Genomic DNA, 24,472 nt, shown 5'->3' on the forward strand with positions numbered 1-24,472 from the left:
CCCGACATCCGACTCATTCCCCTTGATCATGTCACATCTACATGCCCGCATGCAGACACAACTTAACCATCAACTGTTATACCAGGTTATACTATTCTCTTCCTATGCACTCAAGTTCATTGACCTTTCCATGACTGCAAGTGAAACATTTTCATATCAGAACACACCTTGCATGTCATTATGTTACTTACCTACGTCCCAATAGAAAAGAAAATTTCTTCATGTTGTTATATATACATAACATGTATTTCAGACTCGTGTTTTTAGTGAACGTCTACATGTAGTGCATAAAGCACACAGTGTTCAATGCCCGGGTCCTTTAACAATTTTGAGCATATTTCATATCCATTAAAAAAAAAAAAAAAATCCGAATCATTTCACATAAGTACTTGCACTTCAGATAGACGATCAATTTTCTAAAATATTATGTGGAATATTCAAGTCTTCAAGACCAAGGGAGTAACTAAAATAACATCCTTCATTAATATTTACCCTCTCCATACGACGCGGGTGTCGACTGCAGACAACAAGTTTCAATTTTTTTTTAATTCAAAAATTTCAGAAATGTAAATTTTCATGATCATATTTGGAATCAGCATGAAAAATGCATTAAAATGAGTACAAACAAGCCTAGTGTTGGTTCAGTGGTTCTTAAGATAGCTTTAAGAAAATATCTCAGAACTTGGACTTTATATGTTTTAAGCCTATGGCTAGCACGCAGAGCATTAAGTCCATTTGCAAATCAATCTGTGCTTTGGAGAGATCTAGAGCATGACTTTGCATTCTGTATGACTGGCATAGTCCAATTTAAGTGCATTTTGTAGAATATAGTGTTGTTCCATATAGGCTAACATGGACGAGGCCGCTTGTAGTATTACTTAATGAAATACATAGCATTGTGGTATCGTGTCGCCTGTTGTCAAAATTGTATGTCTAACAATCAAATCATATTTTGTCGTTAGGCAAGAAAAATATCCTATGTGCTTGTGACCCCTGAACATGTTTAAAACAAAACTGCCAACAGGTTATATAGGAGGTTTTGGTTTAAACAAGTTCAGAGGCCAATGCCACGAGTTTTTCCTGCCCAATAAATCGTACACTCCATTCAATTTTAGGGCTATGCAATAATTATGAGCACTGGGGGAGGTTAAAATTAGAGGGGAGGGGATTTTTTGGCCGGCCAAGAGTGGGGGAAGCAATTTTTGGCAGGTGGGGAGAAGGGGAGAAGCATTTTTTGCGGCCGTTCGGAAAATTTACCCCCTGAGGGTTGCTCATAATTATTGCACAACCCCATATCATTAACTGCACTGGCAGGGCATCCACCTTAATTTTAAAACAGACTGTTGAAACTTTAGAAAAATCGTATATATCAGCAAATTTATGTGATAACATCATATGCCTCTGTCTCTCTCACACACAATATACATTGTACACACACTACATTTTATCTCTTCAATCAACCTTTTGATGTCATAAACAATAACCATTGTTGAGTGTGATCTGTTATATTCTTCTTTTTCGGATTTTACCCACATCTGTATAGGTCAAAAATAATATCATAAATGACTTGGCAGTGAATCAGCAACCATACTAGTTTACTACAGGTCTTTCAACCCTGTTTTGTCAAAGTTAAAAACCTTTTTTAAAAGGGCACTTCACATCAAGCAACATGACCTCATATTTTTTAATGAACCTTCAGTTAATATTTGTTTTAATTATTCATTTCTAACCACCTAGTTTGCATGTTGAAAATTTAAGGCATTTGGTTGGATCCACTTGGGAAAGATAGCATTCACTAGGTTCCACAACATGCTCATCTATCACAGCACAGTTCTTTAACCCCAACACATTTGCATATACATTGAATGACCTTTGAAAATTTGAGTACAAAAACTCATACTGTGCAACATTTTGGTCAAATTTTGCACTGTGATTGTTTAATTGAGGTTATTGAACTATGCCATTGGGATGAGGTTATTTTGGTCCATAGTGATTGCGCTGCCAATGAAAAACCTCAAAGAACACTACACATTCTGAACTTGCCAATCTACAATGAGCCATTCCATTTCAAATACATACACCCCCGTGGAAGACATGACCTTAATCTCCCACACAGTGGGTGTAGATTTCAAATGGAGTCACCCATTCAAGTAACCCCATTTAAAATTCACACTCCCTGTGTGGAAGATTATAGGTTATGTCTTCCATAGCGGGTGTATGGATTTCAACTGTAAGAGCCCATTTCTTGGTTCTCTCTGGGATACTCATAAGACACACAGTATAGTTTATTCTACTTAAAATTGGCAAAAATTATTCAGTTTTTGTGTACTGCGTGTCAATAAAGTTCCAACTGACGCTCTTATATTATTCACATAAGCGCACAGCCGTCACCTATTACGCAATGCATTACTCCCTATTCCAGAAAAATGCAGCGCTTATTTTGGGGGATTAAATAAATAATAACAAAAAATCAAGTTCAGCCAAATGAAACATGATAAATTAGGCTAAATAGTAAAATTAACTTCTATTGCCAATTTGAACTAACTAAATGATTAGAATTTAGCTATGTTTCATTTGGCAAAACAGGATAATAATTTTTCAATCCCAAAAAAATAGTGCTGAATTTTTCTGGAATGAGGAGTAGTGTCGGTGCTGCGCCCAACTGTGTTCATACCATATCAATCCATGATGTTAAGAATCTCATTTTTTCGCCAATTATAAACCGGACAAACTATAGCTTGATAAGAATAATTAACCATATTAACCATGGTTTGGTGTCAGTTTATCATAATATATAATGCTAGCCCCTGGATGGTTGGTTGCATAAATACACAATGAATGGCCTGGATGCTTTAGAACTTATACATTTTTCTTTTTTGTAAATTTAAAGGAGCACTATTAAAATATATATGAACAAACATGCTTGGATACTATAAAGCAGCTCATGTTATTTGGAAATCAATGCTTGTGTTATGAGGATCTCTCTAAAAAGTTCATCTGCGGGGGAACATTTCTTTCAGTTTTGACACTTGTAATGTGTACATGTATATAATTACATTCACATCATAGTACCTTTAAATTTTATTGGACACAAAAATTCATTATCTTGATCAGGGAAAAGGGAAAACTGAGTGAAATACTACTGTATAAGTGGTAATTTTCGCGTAGAGTTATTTTCGCGATTTGCAGTGAGAGAGGCATATTTGTGGTTATTATTTTCGCGAAATCTGCAAAAATAAAACCCACACGGAATTTACCACTAGTAGTGTATGCATGTGCAGAATGGTTGGCTTGTAATTCCCCTTTGCCGAGTTGGTTGCTGTACAAGTGCCCACCTGAAATGTTGTGCCAAGGAGACAATACGGAGACGATATCTTACCCTTCCCAGAATCCTTTGCAACATGATGTAACAGTGAAGATTTTTAGGGTGATTTTCTTTTTGTTCAACTTTGGATCCAGGGGCTTACTCGGGCGATAATAAATGTCCAATACCGTTACACAAAATAAATAGACACAATGGAAGACTTGTAGATATACGATACGCTGTTATGCTCCGCTTTAATATAATACTCTGTAGAAACAATATTAAGATGGTAAATTATGATGAAGATTGAGTTGTTGATGTTGACCAGTTGGAAGCTAAGATGGAAGATTTGATGTTAATCAGTTGAATGCTCGGATGGAAGATTTGATGTTTATCAGTTGGTGGCTAAGATGGAAGTGAAGTTAAAATGATCAAGGGACAAATTCACCAGCAAAACACTTGAAAACCAACTTAAGTACCATCTCTGTAACAGCATAAATAATAACCTTAACTAAGCATTTACTTTGACAAATCTTAACAATACACAACCCGTTAAAGAGATAAAACTTTCTCATGAATAATTCATAAGTAGGTCACCTACCATCTCAAGCCAAAAGATAAGTGGCAATAATTTACACCACACTTAAGTTTTAGGATAACAATACACACTCATATAAAAGGAATCAATTGCTAAAGTGCTCTTAAAACTTCTATGAATGGAAGACAATAAACAATGAAGACATAAACATTTGAAGAACTCATAAACTTGAAAATCAAAGGATGCAGCGTGTTCATGATCAATGCATGAGGTGAATGACCTTTTTGCAAATTAAAGATAAACCATGATCTATTAAAAACAGTTTTAAAGACAATAATGATTACGATGGAAAATAACTTAACTTGATGATGATCATGATCGATTAATTACAGTCATACAACAGATAGAAATATAATTTGATATGAAACCAAAAAAACCTATATGCATAACACATTTATGATTTACATACATTAATTAAGAATGACACAATGAAAATAAACAAAATAATAAACATGGTAAAGACAAAGAATGATATTACCTTAATCTTCCTAACATTTCAAAACACAACCTTATTATTAAAACCAACCATTCTAGTGCCGGTTACATTCACCCCTGCTGCAAAGAAAATGACGTCTCGGCATTTTACATGAAATTTGGAAGATGATAATTTGAAGAATGATGCAAATTTCAACAAAAACATAATGATCAAATACATGTACATACTTAAGTGATGTAACTATCTCTTTTCAATTTAAAGTGCATTACGACCTGCTAATTTGGTGTGAAATCCAAAAGGTACACTTTGCTGTAAATACCAAACAATACAAAAGAATCAATAACCACACTTCAACTTTTATGACTTTCATGACCTCATCCAAATCTGACTTAGAAATCAAAAGAAACTTTTCATGATAAAACAATCAACACTTTGGAAGATACAAAACTTCAGAATGTTATGAATGCAATACCTCCTTTTAAATTAAGCATGATATTAAACAACACTAAAATTTGGAAGAAAATAAAAGCCTACATGTAGAATACGTTTTTGAGATTCTACTTTTAATTTAGTCATGTGAAAATGACACAGATCAAAAATAAACAAGTGAATAACTTTGCATGAATACGATGTACTATGATGGAAAACAAGCAAATTATAAGATGACAAGATAATTATGAACTTAATGAACTTAAGATGGAGGATACATAATTAACTAATCATTAATATTCCTGACAACGAAATCAAGAACAAAATAGAACACGTGGTTGATGTTTCTACAAATAATTCTCTCATGTAGCTGACATGTCAATAAAATCAATATCATGATGATGAATGAGACATGATATCATAAAATAACAAAAACATTTGGTGAGTAGCTATTTGGAAAAAAATGTGATGACATGTTGCGCAAATTAAGATCATCTTTTCTGTGATCTTCATGCCAAAAACATAATTAATAAAATATAGGTTTATTTTATAAAACCTACACTACTCAAACAAAATAGTGAACCAAAAACAATCCTAGCAAACCATAATCTTTATGAACACAATTTTAAGGTTCATAACTCAGCTCATATCAAATGACATGTTTAAAGAAAAATAAATTATGAGATAAATTGGTTGGCAAATTACTCAAGGTGGTATCATGATGGAAATGAAAAATGCCTTTGTTTAAATAACTGATGCCAAACAAATATTCAGATGATTTGATGATAATTTTGAATTGACAATTGCATGCAAATTGGATCAATTTTGGTAATGATCTAAAATATGCCAAAGCACAAAATACCACAACAATAGGTTTAATTTGGAAACCTGTTCAAATCAATTAATAAAACATCAGTTTGCAAAAATCAATAAACATGTAAAATAACAGGAGAATATCAAAAACTCTATTTTTAAGAGAAATTGGATATGAACAGTTATGATGCTCAACTTTAAAACTCCTTTGGCCTACATAAAACATGCAGTGAAATAAAATAATGAAGTAAACAATGGCTTCAAATTCAAAGCAATAATATGATTAATAAAGTGCCATGACATACTCAGATTTTATGAGCAAGATAATACATGATAAACACCTCAAAAATAATAATTTAAGAATTTAAGTTGTACACAAAGAAGACAACAAACTTCATTATGATCATAAAATGAAGCATTTAGAAACATTATTTGACAAGATCAGGTGTGACAGCTACTTTCAACTCTGCTGTGAGGAAATGGCGTCCTCGACATTTATATAATTATGACACTTTAAAACATGATGACAATAATGTTTGATTTGGATTTTAGCAACATACACTTCATTGTGAAATTTTATTTTGATAGAGTCATTCTTTGATAGATATTGTCCAGATGACAAAAATATGTAGATTGCAAAATAATTTGAAATTTAAATGTTTTATGATAATGTCATTTGAAGTGTTTGTCAAAAGTCAGTTTATTTTTGTTGTTCTGCTGCTCGTTGGTAATATATCTTCCATCTCCGATAGCAGTTGTATAATGTAGTGGCGATGAGTTCTTGCTCCTTACTAATGTAAAATAGGTGACATAATTCATCCAGCAAATGTCCGTATTGTTCTAGGTTGTTACCTTGAAAGTTCAACAGTATTTTACTTGCATGTGTACTAGTTGCATTTGCAATTTCTGAGTCTGAATATGATGTAAGGACGACAGAATCATCAGAATATAAGCTGCGATATGAGGGGTGAGAGTTGATGGCTACATATCCACAGGAAATAAAAGCATGGTACTTCCTAAGTACTGTCACAAATGATGGTATAATATCACAAAGATGTCCATGGTGGTCAATGTCTAGAAGGTGTTGGCATAAACATAACAGTACTTCCAAAATATCTTGGGATGGGACACGACGTGAAATATCTTCCAGTTGGCATAGTATCAAGAAATCAAATTTTCTATCTAGTAATTCATCGCAACACTTATCAGTGTGGAAATTGCTCAATTTCTCCCAAGCTTGAGACATAGAATGTTTTTCATGTTCGCTAACCAGGTGATTATCAAGAGTTTGTGCATGGTTGATAGCTGTTGGTGTGGAAATTAGTTCAGACTCAGAGTCACAACATGTATCAGATTCAGATGGTTCAGATGATAGATCTTCAGGAGGAATGTCATCATGGATAGAGTGTTCAGATGTTTGATCACTAGTGTCACAGGGGAAATCGTCAGAATTATAATCAAACATATCATCATCAGTGTCAACATGATCAGGTTCACTTTCTGGTTCAGTTGCATGACATTCATCAGAAGGAACAGTATGCGTAACAGATTGATGCTGGACTCTATGGTTGAAGTATGGTCTGTCCATGGCATAGCTACTTCCAAGAACACATACGCCTCCATGGCCGGTGACATGGATGGCTTCAGGAGTGCGTCCTGGAATAAGCACGATGTCAAATACAACTGCTTCACCGTCGCCTACACTCGCTTGAACTTTTGCTGGATTGTTCCTGGTGATTCCACGCCAATGCACGAACACATCTTCTCTGGTGTCATCGCGAGTGATGAATCCATATCCATCCTTGACGTTGAACCACTTAACATGTCCTGATATCTGATGAGCAAGATATGATGGAGATGAACGCTGTCTAAGGTGATGGAGATGACGAAGATGATTCACTTCAGCTTCCAGGGCTTCCAGTCGTGAAATAATATTAGATATCATGATGTAGTCCAAGGGTCGTGGGTGCCCTGATCCAATTCGTTGAAGATACAAAATGTAGTTATCAAGCGAAAACTGCTCAGGCCCCACGTTGAAGACGCCAATGTAACAGTGAAGATTTTTAGGGTGATTTTCTTTTTGTTCAACTTTGGATCCAGGGGCTTACTCGGGCGATAATAAATGTCCAATACCGTTACACAAAATAAATAGACACAATGGAAGACTTGTAGATATACGATACGCTGTTATGCTCCGGCTTTAATATAATACTCTGTAGAAACAATATTAAGATGGTAAATTATGATGAAGATTGAGTTGTTGATGTTGACCAGTTGGAAGCTAAGATGGAAGATTTGATGTTAATCAGTTGAATGCTCGGATGGAAGATTTGATGTTTATCAGTTGGTGGCTAAGATGGAAGTGAAGTTAAAATGATCAAGGGACAAATTCACCAGCAAAACACTTGAAAACCAACTTAAGTACCATCTCTGTAACAGCATAAATAATAACCTTAACTAAGCATTTACTTTGACAAATCTTAACAATACACAACCCGTTAAAGAGATAAAACTTTCTCATGAATAATTCATAAGTAGGTCACCTACCATCTCAAGCCAAAAGATAAGTGGCAATAATTTACACCACACTTAAGTTTTTAGGATAACAATACACACTCATATAAAAGGAATCAATTGCTAAAGTGCTCTTAAAACTTCTATGAATGGAAGACAATAAACAATGAAGACATAAACATTTGAAGAACTCATAAACTTGAAAATCAAAGGATGCAGCGTGTTCATGATCAATGCATGAGGTGAATGACCTTTTTGCAAATTAAAGATAAACCATGATCTATTAAAACAGTTTTAAAGACAATAATGATTACGATGGAAAATAACTTAACTTGATGATGATCATGATCGATTAATTACAGTCATACAACAGATAGAAATATAATTTGATATGAAACCAAAAAAACCTATATGCATAACACATTTATGATTTACATACATTAATTAAGAATGACACAATGAAAATAAACAAAATAATAAACATGGTAAAGACAAAGAATGATATTACCTTAATCTTCCTAACATTTCAAAACACAACCTTATTATTAAAACCAACCATTCTAGTGCCGGTTACAATGATATATCACCTAATTTCATCAAATGACACTCCTATTACTTTTGCACAGGTTCCTTTTGTTTTTATTTTGAGAATAGACTAGCTAAACATGGGTTGATAGTCAAGAAATAACCATTGCAAGATTTGGATGTGCTCTGTTCATTGAGATACATTTTGCCACTATCGACCATATTGCACTAGAGAGTAAATCATGGTAGAGAATTTTGAAATGGGAGAAATGCATTATGGGAAGCATAAGAGACAAGATAACCTGGATGTCCAACTATTTGGATCAAACTACATTGGATTCAATATGTACCACAATAGCCTCACTCCAATGGCATAGTCCAATAACCTCAATTAAACAATCATAATGCAAAATTTGACCTCATATTGCAGAGTATGAGTTTTTGTACTCAAATTTTCAAAGGTCATTCAATGAATGTGCAAATTATGTAGAACTAGCCCTGTTCTCAAACCGTGACGCCTCTCGAACAGTGAGCGGAGCGAGCTACAGTTGGAAAATCATCATACAGGTATCAGAGTACAGCTCAGAAGCCAGTGCTAGTGCAAATGTATTGGGTTATTTTACTGAGCCCTGATAAATGAGCATATGTTATGGATCCTAGTGATTAAAGGCCCAATGCAATAACTGCCAAAAATCACTTGCCCCACCACCTCAGCTTGCCAAAAATTGCTTGACCCCCACCCCATCAACCCACCCCAGGATTCATCATTATAGCACAGACCCTTACAAAGTATAGGGATATCTGGATCAGATTATATTGATATTATATGGGTGCTAATTTGAAGCAAGCATTCAAATCAAGAGGTCATCTATACCTGGTTCACACCATTTCATTTCCTGTGTTACTTTCACCATGACTTTGTACTTTCCAAACCAATATCAATGTCACACAAAAACTATGTTCAATCATTCACATACCAATGATTGCCCAGTGGTGGTGGGCATCGCCAGTGTTTTCCATATATCGCCTATTGTGGTCCAAAACACATCACGATATCAGCTGTTGGTTACAGGCCCGTAGCCAGGATTTTTTGTGGGGGGGGTGCTGATTTTGAAAAAGTGGACTTTTTTCCAGGGGGAGGGGCAATTTTGATATAAAATTGGATCAATTGAGCCCAATATTTATTGGTCTCGCTATGAGTTTTAAAATATTGGACGAGACATAGTCAAGTCCAATATTGTAATTCGCAAACGCAAAATCGGAATCAACTGAAATTTTGGGAAAGAGCTTTTTTCGTGGATATCTACTGAAATATGTCATAAAAAGAGGATGCTAAGATCACAAAATCCTCCTTTAAGAATCGCTACAAAAATCATACATGTTGTAGACTACTGTATACGCCAATATTTCCGCGTACAGATATTTTCGCGGTTTCTAGTATCACTGATAATTTCGTGAGGTGTTAAATTCACGGTTGTTGGCAACTTATATATAATAAATACATTTCTTAGTTTCACCTTATTCACAGGTTACTTTCGCGGGTACATATTAATCCGTGAAATTCGCGAAAATAAAAGCGCCGCAAAAATGTCAGCGTATACAATACATTCATAACAATACACCAGGTAAGCAGTAAATATATGACCTTCATGATACAAAGAAACCAGACAGATACAAGTCCTGGAAAAAAGGCTTACAATGGGCTGCATCTTTAAGTGGTTTTACTAGACAACAATCATGATCTGTAACCTGTCTTAAAAATCATTTTCTATTGCATAATGTTCTTAAAATTATCAATTTAGCTTTTTTAACTGAATGAGGCCCCCAAGAAACATTTGAGCCATTTAAAAATTTACACTAACTTGGAATATCATACAAATATCATCAAGCGTGAAATATTTGCATCAAGCTGGTTTTATATTCCACAGAGTCGCTAGCAACAATACAACAATACGCATCATCAATACAAACCCAAAGTCAAGCAGTCACACTCTTAACTTAAAATGGCTTCAGGGGAGTTAAAATGAATATGAACAAAACAAGGAATTTCAAGAATTCCGTGGTGAAATGCTGCGACTAAAAATGTTGAATATGAGCTCAAGAATGGTCTGTTTGCTACTGGAATAATATTATTGTTCTGTGAGGACATCCAATTTTGTTGGAGCATTTGAATGATAGAATAGAATTTGAATCAAATTGTTTGATAATTCTCTCCCGGCCCGGGGGGGTACTCAGTACAAATGACCATACGGGGACGTGCCGCAAATATGGGTAGCATTTTCAGCCTCTTGGTATATCAATGACCCCTTTTTCAAAGCCTATTTTGGTATATAAATGGGTCCTTTTTTCAAAATTTTCTCAATTTTTTCGGAAAATGGCCCAATTTTTCCTTAATCTGGCCAAAATTTTCAAAATTTTCCAAAAATTTTGGGAAATTTTGTAAAAACTAAGACAATTTGGGTTAAATTCGGCCGAAAATTTTGACTTTTGGTATATCAATGGGTCCAAATTTCTTGAAAAATTGGTATATTTATGGGTCCACTTTCAAATTCTCAGCGGCACGTCCTACCAAAACCAAACTTGAGTACCCCGGTCTCCTGGCTAAGTATCTAGATAGGCCTACAGCTAGATCCCCAAAAGGACAAAATGTGTATATTTTCTGGTGTACTCAGGTGGTCAAATTTGAAATAAGCCTATACACTAGGATCCCGGACTAGGATCCACATCATGCTCATCTATCAGTGCAAAGTTCTTTAACTCCAATACATTTGTACATTCATTGAATGACCTTTGAAAATTTGGGTACAAAATTTCATACTCTGCAACTTGAGGTCAAATTTTGTACTATGATTGTTTAATTGGGGTTATTGAACTATGTCATTGGGATGAGGCCATTGTGGTCCATAGTGATATATGCATCAAGACTTCCCTTGGTCCTCTCTGTCCCAATACATGTATGCCCTATGCTTATTCTATGTAATTAAGCTAATGCACTTTTCAACTTTATCATTCTCCATGTAGTCCCCATGCTATGGGCTGTTGTTGTAAAAACAATATCGCTTCACAAAATAAAACATTTTTGGAATTTTTAGCTTTAGCAAATGACTCTTTTACAAAGCCAACATTTCAATTGGGCTATTCCATTGAAAATCCACATTCCCCTCGTGGAAGATTTTGGAAATATCTGCCACAAGGGGAGTATGGATTTCAAATGGAATGAACACATTAGACAGCTCTATTTGAAACTCATCCTCCCTCTGTGGAAGATTCAGGTTGAATCTTTCTCAGAGGGTGTATGGAATCAAAATGAAACTGCCTAGTGTGTTTATTCCATTAACAAATCATACTCCCCCTGTGGAAGTTATTTCTGAAATCTTCCACAGGGGGAATGTGGATTTTAACTGGAATAGCCTTACTAGTGATTTCTATGAAACCTCAGACCACTTGAATTGGATTCAGCGTTTAAGTAGGGCATATCCAGGGGTGCAGAGAGTACTCAAGCAACCTGCAGTACCCAATGGAAATTTATAATGAAATTTATTCGGTCAGGAAAGTCAGTCGGTACTGCTACTGGTACTTTAATAATGAATCAACTCAATATCATCCAGTCCTACAATACATTTTGTACATCATCAGTATGTGCTGAACAAGTGCTGCTCGGAGGTGCCATGAAAATTTCATGCGAGTTAAAATCTCCTCTGCTTGCGTGAAAAAGTCTTTAAACTTGTCTGCATTATTTAACTCAGATCATGTTTATTAGAATATTGTAAAAAGATCAAATGCAGTAAGCTCTCTTCACATAATTCGAGGGTTGAGAGCCAGAAAGCCTCAACTCACAATCACCTGCTCCCACAAAAAAAGCATGAAGTCGCCAGGGCACTATAGAAGATACAGTCCATTAATCATGACAAAATTCAATAGAAAACAAAAGACGTTGTGGCGGAAATACTGATTTTTGAAGACCAAAGCAAGGAGCCAACTTTATGCCCATTTTGTGAGAGCTGATCATAGTGAGTTCTGCTTGTTTCTGTAGACAATGGGCAGTCTTGTGAACGGCTCTTTTCAGAGCCACCATAACCTTTAAAATTAGCAGATAGGTGAGATCTGCTTGTTCTCTGTTGACAAGGGACAGTCTTTAGTGAACGGCTCTTTTCAGAGCCATCAGTAGGCAAGGGGCTGTCTACATGTCTCATTCTTAGGTACTTTGTCCTGAAGAAGTCAGAACTACTCCTGACGAAAGCTTGACAGTTCTAAACTTATCCGATAGCGAACCCGCTAAAAAACCTACTAATTGTTAACATGTTTAAGTTGACTACGTTCTCTGCTTGTGTAAACACCCCGTCAGAAAATAATTTACGCTAATCCTTGGTCGCAATATGAATTAGATGTCAAATTTGAAGTCGACTTCCTCTGTGTAAACGGGGACGTCATGAATACCGCACAATGATATTTATTGGGTTTTTTTTTCAAGGTCCAAGCAAGCCTGCTGGACTCATTCCGGTTACATATTCTTATTTTTTCCAGATCAAGTGGGGAAAAACGGGAAAAACTGTGAACGCTGATTTCAAGTGGTGTTCATGGAATCACGGTTCTCTATTTTATCGAGGGTATACACTAGGTTCCACAACATGCTCATCTATTAAGGTACGGTACAGTTCTTTAACCCCAATACATTTGCACATTCATTGAATGACCTTTGAAAATTTGCGTACAAAAACTCATAGGCCTACTCTGAAACTTGAGGTCAAATTTTGCACTATGATTGTTTAATTGAGGTTATTGAACTATGCCATTAGGATGAGGCCATTGTGGTCCATAGTGATAGTGCAAGAAAGGCCTGTCTGCAATAGCTGCCAGATGTCGTTGTGTCAGAAATGGTCAAATTTATATGGCAGCTATTGCAGATAAGCTTATTCTTGCACCAAACCCCTTGATATGTGTGCAGGTTTGCAGGATGGGGCAAGGTATGTCGACTGTTCAGTGCCAGAAGTGGGTAAGTGCAACAGCTGCCCTGTGAACATTTGACAATTTATACATCCAGTATATTGTACTCATCTGCACATGGCAGCTATTGCACTTACCCACTTCTGGCACTGAGTAGTTCATAAACACGTGCAACTGCACCATAGATTGCAACGTCTTACCTTGCTTTTTCAATATTGAGAGCATATGGCATGAAACTTGGTGGGTACAGTCAACATTTAGAGCCAAATTTTTGGAAGGTCATTTTGGGGTCACCAGGGGTCATCTGAGGTCAATTTAGTAAAAACTGTCGGATGGGCATGAAACTTGGTGGGTACAGTCACCATTTCGAGCCAAATTTTGGGAAGGTCATTAAGGGGTCACCAGGGGTTATATGAGGTCAAATAAGTAAAAATTGTCAGATGGGCATGAAACATGGTGGGTAGTCAGTAGTCACCATCAGCCAGGTAATCCTGCCCAGCCAAGAACCGCCAAATACGGGTAACCGCCTTGTGTTCCAATAATAATGATCATAGCCCCACTACATTTGTGTCGTGTTTTTCAAAGCTATTATATTGCTTTTATATTGTTTTTATCTCTTCTCAGATCATCAAATGACATGTTGTAACATGTAAACTTATACACATGTCTTTCCTCTATAGATACACTGCATTTGTTAGGTTTACTCATTTACCAGGCAGACGTGCTACTAGCAAAATGAGCAAGTCAACCTGAATTTATCCTTATTACTGCGTGAAGTTGTAGTAATTAGTCTAGAATAACATCATGATCCAGGGGCCGACATTGATTTGGAAAAATATGCTGCTGTTCAATATCTAATTAAAAGCTTGATTACTGTTCCAAACACTAATTACATGTTTGTTCAAAACAAAATGGTTTCAACATTCAATCTGGGAAAACAATGATTAATTATTGAAATCTCCCTCCCTTCTCTCTCTATATACATACATGTACAGAAACCCTACTACTTTTTTTTTTATGAACAGGGTTTCCTTCATGAAATAGCTGTCAAACCATATATGTGACCATCCACCACAACTGAGCCCGGATGTTGCCATGCAGTGCCACTATTGAGATATGCTCCATTAAAGTTAACAATAAACAATTGGAAACAAAGGATTTATTAACTGTTTTATTGATTTTTCACTACTTAAATGTCGAGTACTATAGACATGATTATATACATCATTTTAAAGCTAATTTCAAGCAGAATATTTTGGTTGAATATCTCAAAAATGATGATTGGCGACTTCAGGGCTCAGTTGTGCTGGATGGTCACATATAAGGTGCATGTTTTTGTTCAAAATTTTTTATTATTATCATAATATTATTAAAGAGGGATTTCATGATCCTTGCATCCTCTTTTTATGACATTTTTCAGTGCATATTCACGAAAAAAGCTTATTCCCAAAATTACAGTTGATTCCGATTTTGCGTTTACGAGTTATGTGTGAGTATGTGTATTACACTGCTCCTTAGCCTCTGTAGGCCACTGTCATGACTGTGTGTAATTTTGTTCTGGTATACAAAATTCTGAACGAAATTCAAATTTGATGATATTTTTGCTAAACAAATAAATCTCCAAGAAATTTTTGGTACATATAAAAACATTATGTAGCCAGAGGTTTCCAGTGGTATGAAAATCTCAACTTTTTTTTAAAAAGAGTGGAGGATGAGGCTGTGGATCACAAAATGCCCTATAAAATATGTACACACTAACATTATGTAGCCAGAGGTTTCCAGTGGTATGAAAATCTCAACTTTTTTAAAAAAAAGAGTGGAGGATGAGGCTGTGGATCACAAAATGCCCTATAAAATATGTACACACTTTGAACTTTGATTCACCTTTTTATTTCACTGAACTGGGCTATTCCATTTAAAATCCACACTCCCCCTGTGGAAGATTTGTAAATATCTGCCACGGGGGGGAGTATGAATTTCAAATGGAATGAGCGCATTTGGCAGCTCCATTTGAATTTCATACACCCTCTGAGAAAGATTCAACCTGAATCTTTGGCAGAGGGATGATGGGTTTCAAATGGAGCTGCTATTTGAAATTCATACTCCCCCTGTGGCAAATATTTCCTAAATCTTACACAGGGGAAGAGTGGATTTTAAATGGAATAGCCATTTCCATCCCCAGATTTGTGCCCTTTGACAACGCCAAGATTCACATCTCATTAATATACATTGAAATCACAGAACCTCCTGCTGAACCTATCAAACATACATGGTTCTATCAATTGTTGTGCATTCACAAGCTTTAAGTTTAAGGTAAACCTATTACTAGTCTCAGTCCCAGCCGGTTTGTGCTCCTTCGTCACGAACCAAACCGCGTGGCGACAAGTTCTAGGTACGTCTTTTCTGATTGGCCCAAACTGAACCCCAAAATTATTTGGGTTAAATCGGCTGTCAATCAAACACTGGGCTTCAGTGGTTGATTGACAGCCATGCGGTGATATAAATCCGCACAATGCGAGTATGCGCGGCAGCTTCTCTGGCATGAAAAGCAATATCGGCGGATCGGTGCCTCTCCCCTCGTCTAGTCCTATTGTAACTATTGTGCTTGCAGTTTTCAAGTTTTGGTACAAATCTGGGCATTATATTGTTGAGGGTAACTTCCACACAAGTCACATCCTATCACTGCAGTCAGTGTTCGAAATAAGCACTTATCCTCTTGTCCTCTTGTCCAAAAATCACTGGGGACAACTATATTGAGCTATGTACTTATCCCCTGGACAACCACTATATTTTACCTCCAAAGGTATGACACGTTTTGGGGACAACCAAAATGTAGTGAGGACAAGCAGAATTTATGCTTTAGTTATCCTCGGGATAACCTCCATGTTTTCCTTATTTCAGACACTGACTGCAGTCACATGGTTCCATATAGCCAATTGAAAACATTCTTATATACGGAAATTCATAAATCAATCAGTGATCATTATTTCGAGCTTGTCGCCAGAATGTTTGTTTAGCGACGAAAAAGCACAAACCGGTTCGACCGAGACTAATTCATAACCTCATTAATAAACGCGATGCGTGCGATCTAATTACATTTAGTTATTTGTGAAAACGCGAACGCAAATCGAGGTCATTAATATCTCACAATTGACCGTAAAATGCGTAATTGTTCCAATGTCGCACACAATTGACCGGTGTTTGCGTGTTGTTTGTGCGTCAAACAAACTGCTTGTGCGCTGGCTGCCGTATTTGGATTATGCGCTACCATATTTGCACAGATTGTGATAATCGCACTTTTGTTATTGATCGATTTTTGGAAAGGGAAGATCTAAAAATCATCTATTTTTATAAACTTTTGAGCAAATTTTTTGTGTTAAGGTGAAGAGATTAAAGTGACGGTTATGAATTAGGTTAATAACTTTGCATCGGTAATATGTCGGGCATTGTGAAAAATCTAAACATTTTGCTTTGGACCTCGGAATCGGGATATTCCTCGGTTCCAAAGGCAAAATGTTTAGATTTTTCACAATGCCCTCCAAATAACCGATGCGCAGTTATTAACCTCTAACCCATAACTTCATCTTCATGTACAAAAATTTACACTACTCACCTATTGTGGGGTCATATTCATCAACAAAACTGTAAAAAGAGAAAAAAGAAGAGCAGATGATTAATTATGTAATATTTTTATTTCAATAGCAAATAAAACATCACATGTTTTCATTTTTTTTATATCATTCAGCCGAAGCCTGGCACAGGCAGAGCCTAGTAAATTAAAGGGATGCCAACCAAATATGACAGGACAGGGATATGGGAAGAGGTCCGATTTTAGAAGCAGGAGAAAAACCTATAACATCAATTAGTAATGTTTTCAGACAAAATTGTCTTCATAAACTTCATATAAACTTCAAGTATTATGAAACACAATTTGATGTTAAGGCAGGGTTGGCACGATTTAAATCAAATGATTTAAATTAACTTTTTTCAGTTTTTACCATTTTTGATCAATTTATGTTGATTTATATCTTGAATTGACTGATTTGCTTCATTTGTAATGCTTCTACACCTTTTGGATAACATTAAATACCTCTATGATGTCATTTTATCTCAATCGCTAAAAAGTCATTTTCAAGGTGCAGAATTCAACAGGTTTTTTCTTATGATTTTACCGAATTTTTTCTTTGAAATTTTCACATCTTAAAATGTGTTTTAATTTTGTGTAAATACCCGATACGATGTCTAGCATTCCACTGGTCTCTTTCGACTTTATCATGGGGTATAGCAGTTCTTGGAATTAAAAAAATCGATTTAAATTTAAAAAAAATCTTATTTCAAAAAATCAAAAATTGAAAAAAGCTCTAACCCTGTGTTATGGCCATTCAGAAAGGACAAATGATTGAGAACGAAGACAATGCAAATTACATTACAAGGAAATGCCTACATGTAGATAATGACTTGTGTCAACCCTGACACAGTTAAAACCAAGTACACTATCTATTGTTTATCTACACTGTTCTGTACATTGTAGTCATACATACATGTATGTATTTACGCATCAGATTGTTCTGAATTAAATGGGCTTTAATAGATAGCATTACTTTCTGAATGTTGTTGCGCTATGGTTACCATCAGCTGTTCAAGGTCAATGCTATTTGACATACAAAATGAAACTACTCGCAATGGCAATTGTTTGTACATTGACCGGGTTTCTAAAAATCTGTCTTCCAGGAGCAGGTAGGCCTACGCAGTACCAGGGAGGGGTACTCCCATACAAAAGGCATACGGGGATGTGCCACTCCAATGGGTTGCAAAAATTCCTTAGTCATGGGTCCCTATTTTTGCTGGAAAATCCTTTGACATGGGTCCGTTTTTGACATAAACCCCTTTTCCACAAGCATTGAGAGTATTTCTCGATCTTTTCGGGGAAATTGGTCTACATACATGTATATTTCAAAAGAAATCCTTACGACATGGGTCTATATTTTGAAAAAATCCTTAGAAATGGATACCTGTCCACAGTCAAATGGCCCTTGGAAATGGGTAAGGGTTTTAAGTCTGGAGCCTCACACCTCCATCCAAAAAATATTGAAGTACCACCACCACCCACCCCCTCCCCCACCCCCGGGACACAGGACAGCAGGGGACACAGCTAGTACACTTTGTCAACAATTTGCCATGTAATTTTTAAAATGACACTGCATAGCAAAGGTTAAAGTACTAAAATGGATTTTAAATCTATTAATTTAATGTACATTAACTGGTACTGCCTGAATTAAATCTCACATGTAACCTAGAACATTTTGCAGTTCAAAGCTTACAAAGTTAATCTGAATCAACAATACATGCTAAGCTGACAATATCTTGTGATATTTCAAACATGCAATGCATGTACATAATAATTGTATTAGTTTATACATTGTACGTGACGGATCTTGGTCCGCCACCTGACATTATTAAAAACCCTCTGAGCACTACCTGCCGATCTAACATAATCTCTGATTGGTCAATCACATGATATTTTCATTTTAATCACCAATCAGAATGGAGCTTTGCAAATAATTCACCCCAATTTTGTGTGTGTAGTGAAATTAGGCCAAAAAAAAAAAAATTGTTGTGTTGCCCTCACAAGGCAAAAATCAAGAGGACCGGACGGTCGGAATTTTTTTTTATTATATTTTTTTTTTATAACATGCTATTTCTACTATTTTAAGGTTACAATGAGTGGCTAACAGTATTGTACACTAAATTTTCCACAAAAAATTAAAGCATGAGCATTTAAAATGCCAAAGAATTGTTGAAGATGCACTTTTGTTGTGACTGAAAATGTTAAAAATCTGACTTTAAAAAAAAAAAATCTGAATTTGAAATCTGGAAAAAAAAAATTAGGGTCGGTATTCTTTTGTACACTAAAAAACTTTTCCAGAATTTTCAAAAATCGGACCGGTCGGGTGAGGGCAACACAACAATTTTTTTTTTTTGGCCTTATTCTAACAATGTTGCTGACTGGGCCAATTGATAATGAAAACTTCTTTTATCGGCAGGTAGTTCTCATTGGGTTTTAGCATATCTGCACCTGCAGGTTTGAACAGAATCCAGGCAATGAATTGTAACAATTAATTCCAAGCATGTCGCAAATCATACACAAGATGATGTTTAAGAAATTCAAACCAAAAATTAATTCAAAACTGCACAGAGCTGTCACAAATGTTTCATATCATATTCCTACACAAAAATAGGCCATTCAAATTTAAATCCACACACCCCTATGACTTTAAAATGGAGTCGCTCATTCATGCAGGTAACCACATTTGAAATTCATGTTCATATTCTAAGTGTGGAAGATTACGGTCATGTTTTTCATAGGGGGTGTAGGGATTTAACTGCACTCAATTCAGACAAAGCAATTCTTATTTTCATGCAACTCCAATGTCTGTATACCAATTTATTGCCTAAAATTTCCTAGTAATATTAGCACCAAATTGAACATTTGCTTCAAATATATATCAAAGTATTGGTACTAAATAATGGAACTATAAGCCGGGTCTGGTGGCTGGCCCCAAGTGGGGTCCAGGGGCAACGCCCTTGTGGTAGGCCAGGGGGGAGGGGCAAAGATTTGTAAGGCAATACAAATAAAATACTACATGTATAACCTAAATGAAATCTAGGTGTGCAAGTCCAATTGACTTTTTGAATTGACTTTTTGTGCACATGCATGAATGCCCCAATTTATATTTGAATTGTACTTCCCTCTAAATATGACTTTGGGACTCAACAAACTTACCTATGAATGGAATAACGGAAATACAATGTTAATGTTTGTAATTATATTCAGATTACTTGTACAATGCATATTTCAGGAAATCTGTAGATCTATTGTTATTAATTTCAAGATCAAATTCTTTTTAAGGGTAGATGAGGTGTTGTTGGTTGAAGCAACCTAAAAAATTGATTTTCATTATGTAGATCAATATATTATTATTATTGAAAAATAACACCTTGATGTTTTGCAAAAGTTCATTCTACAAATCATAGCAGCCTTCTTTATAACGTAACTCAAGAACCGCAGCACCTATAAAAGTATATCTGTGATATTTTAATTCTTCTACACGCTCGCTATGAATTGAGCAATGCAGTTTTTGCCAAAGCTCTCTACCATTCGTAAGATGCTGTGAACTACCAAATCACAACAGTTTAAAATGGTTAATAACCTTAAAACAAATCCTTTAGGTACCTAAATTCAAAGTTTCAACATAAGCCCCTCTCCCTCCCCTCTAAAAAGAAGTTCTTTGTTCGTCCTGAGCGAACTGAAACTTGGAAACCAGGAAATATGTTTTGACTGAACAAAAGAATGCCAAATTAGCAACCCTAAATATTAAATATCCAGAAAATGTGTTTTCATTAAGAATTTTGACATCCTGAATTAAGGTGTAACATGCAGCAAGCATTTTTAACCAGGTTGTCCACACTTCTAAACAGTTATGATGATACACCTAGGTTTCATTATCATTGAGGTACAGGACTTTTTATTTTTTCAGAGAAGAGCAGGTAAGGCAACTACTTGATTATATTTCTACATGTTCATACTACATACTCTGAAAATTTTAGAAAATTTGCACGAGTCCGTTTTTTTAAAATCACATTTTTGTTCCTAAAATGGGGGTTATAGCGCCCTCGACGGGCACTCTCTCCATAGGGCTACATGTAAGGATCAGTTATAGACAAATGGCCCTAAAATAAAACGGACTCGTGCGAATTTCCTCAAATTTTGCATATGATGTAGATTTAACATCTGGAATGTAATGCAAGTGATGTCGTTGCTGCTCTTCTAAATTCAGTTTTAAAATGTCCGCCCCAGACCAAGGTGGGTAGGATACAAAAGAAGAAAATTATAACAATTCACACTTATTTTAATAATTAATTTAAGCTCTTTTGTTTTGGAGCTAATTATTATTAGACATCTGCCTGTTTTTGCTCAAATGTATGACTTTGTTTAAATCTGACTGACCAACCCTCCTACCTTTCTGAGAGGCTCTATGGACAAACACTATGTTCTACATACAGGGTTCGATTTACTTTGAAAAATGTGCATAGCAATTTTTATCAAATTTATCAGTTCTTACATGATATTAGTATACATTGTAAAAAATTGCTATCAAAGCTGAAATTTATGTAGGTTGCAGCGTTCGAATAAACAAATTTTTTGAGGTTGTCCACCGGATAGTAATAATCCCACCCCCAATTTTGAAAAAATTTCACCTAAAAAACTATACTCGGACGAATACAGTAATTGCTAAAATGACATTATGGACACATGACTGAAAGATCATCCTCAGTCACGATAGCTGCTATTTGCATTACTTCTATGATCAGGGCTGGATTTACCATCAGGCCAGATGGGCCCAGACCAAAAGTCAGGCCGCGACAAATTTTATTTTTTAGCTTGCCCGATCGGGCAGGCAATATTCAAAAATTGGTTGCCCGAAATTAACCCATATTCCCGGCAACAATTGTCAACAAAGTTACATACCGTACTCATCATGCAGTGCAGTGCATAGTACCGTAAGTGTGCCGAATTTGGCAGTTTCATTCTTACGGAAATCCGATATTTTCTCAGTTAAGTTGATCAATAAATGAGTATTCATGAAATGCACTATAAAAAATAAACATAAACTGTTTGTTTCTAATGTGTACCGTATTTTATGTGAAATTTTGTCAGTATTTAAATTGCTGTGACTTTAAAAAAGTCACAGCAATTAACGTATTTCGCCAACCACTAATACATCTCAATCTCACTCATATGCAAATACATAGCCAGCTGACATCATTGACGTCATGATATTTGCATGAAACAGGTTCTATAATTGGCCAAACTTCTAATACGTCACGTAATGCCATGATGTTCATTAGCATATATGTTTGCAAGTCTGGTGTGGGATACGAGTGCCTAGCGAAATTTGAGTTCCGTTTCAAGAAGTTTTCTACTTTGTTTTGACTGTTTTTTTACTTCTGTGAACACGCCAAGTTGGACAGAGATATTCTATTTTAAATCATCAAGCTTTAATTGGTTTAAATTCAGACTTGCCCGATCGGGCACAGCTCTTCAGAGTTTTAATTGCCCGACAAAAAATGTGATTGCCCCGGGCTATCGGACAGGCGATTTGTCGCGGCCTGCCAAAAGTTATTATTGTCATTTATTACCATCATATCTAATATTTTGAACAAAACAAAATGGTATTTTATGCCATAAAACACTGTTAAATATAAACAGCTTTGAACAATTTTGAAAAGGTTTTAATTATTGTTATAACCTACCCTACAAAAAAAAATCGACCAGGCTTAACTTGACATTTGGCGCAGACAAAAAAAGAGCTACCAATCACAGAAGCGTGACGGCATCGTGTGGGCGTGGGCGTTGCCATAACGCTTTACGTATACATTTTACACGCACATACGCGCAGAAGTTATTGTAGCACATATCGGTGTGTTCCAGGAGTCATTGCGAGTTATTAATGACTGTGGAATTAGTGCTCGGGGACCAGGCAATCAATTTCTATTGAATGGATGAAAGGCTCTGCTATTAATGAAGTTACATGTATGAATGTTTTTAAGACACATATTATAATACTTACTGATTTTGAATAAGTTGTATTGTAAGGGCACTCTTCCCCACACCTCCAGCTGAGAATGAAAAGACACACACAGAAAAACAAAATAATAAGATTATTTTCATCAAATATAAATAAAGTTAATCAACATTGAATTAACTGGGAGTTAGTTCATTACACATAGTCATTTTTATTAGCATTTTTATGGTGATATTATGCAACTTACATTGTAGCAAGTTCAAGTTGAGCAATTTATTCTGATTGCTGTGAACATGCAAAGAAATTGAACATTACACATAGCAAATGTTTTTCTCTAAATCCATTTTATTTTTATATCAAAACTTTGCACCAAATTTTAAAAATCATAATACATAAAAAAGCCTGATTTTCACTCAAATTTCAAATATTTTTGGTGAAGTTGGTCAAAATGATGAACAGTTCCTAGATTTTTAAAAAAAATATTTGGACCAAAAAAAACCCTATTTTGGAGGTATTTTCTCCAAAAATGAGTATTTTGGCCCACATTTTTCCTCACGGATGAATCTATCAAGTCTGTGTATACTTTTTAGACCAACAATTTAGCACTTATGATGCCCGAAAGTTTCAAATCTAGACATCTTTAGTTGAGCATGTACATGTAGATAGTTTGTCTTTGAAAAATGCTTGTTTTGCAGACATGTTGAGTTCATTTATATTACGTTTTTCAATTAAAGGAAGGTGACCTGATATATTTGGAAAATCAAATTCTTTTTAAAAACTTACACGTGTATAACATAAAATGTCATCCCTTTCAAGCACTCATGCTTTCATCTGATCATACCAAAATCAGCATTTTGATGAGGTAAAGTGGGGGATGAGATAGTCAATCAGGTTACCCACCTTTAAATAACTTTTAGTTCACGATCAAGTTCAGGCAAAATCATCTTCAAATCAATTCACAGAATTCCGATTCATCACCACACATCTGTGTGCTATTTGTTAATGCTCTGCAGTCTGCATGCTCGCCAAAGGCATCAACATAAAAAGTTTTGAGATATTTTCTCACCTTTCTATCTCAAGAATATTAAGAGCTATCTCAAGAACCGCTGAACCAATACTAGGCTTGTTTGTACTCATTTTTAATGCATTTTTCATGCTGATTCCAAATATGGTTATCAAAAGGTACAATTCTGAAACTTTTTTAATTGTTTTTGAAACTTGTCGTCTGCAGTCGACACAAGCCTGGCGAGGGTTAAGTTCCTACTCCACAATACATCACACAGCAGCTCTTTAATGCCTCCAGGCAGCTATAATGTGCTACA

General features: G+C 35.6%; 1 protein-coding gene across 1 annotated transcript in view; it reads right to left on the reverse strand.

Moving 5' to 3' along the window:
* Nucleotides 1-24,472, reverse strand: part of LOC140136845 (GTPase KRas-like) — a 62,590-nt gene that overhangs the window by 33,754 nt on the left and 4,364 nt on the right. Inside the window, exons 2-3 of the mRNA XM_072158443.1 lie at nucleotides 23,196-23,244; nucleotides 17,177-17,205 (exon numbers count right to left, since the gene is read on the reverse strand). Of these exons, the coding sequence (XP_072014544.1) occupies nucleotides 17,177-17,205; nucleotides 23,196-23,244 (78 nt within the window). The remainder of the gene's footprint in view (nucleotides 1-17,176; nucleotides 17,206-23,195; nucleotides 23,245-24,472) is intronic.

This window comes from Amphiura filiformis, chromosome 17, assembly GCF_039555335.1.
Source record: "Amphiura filiformis chromosome 17, Afil_fr2py, whole genome shotgun sequence".
Classification (NCBI taxonomy): Eukaryota; Metazoa; Echinodermata; class Ophiuroidea; order Amphilepidida; family Amphiuridae; genus Amphiura; species Amphiura filiformis.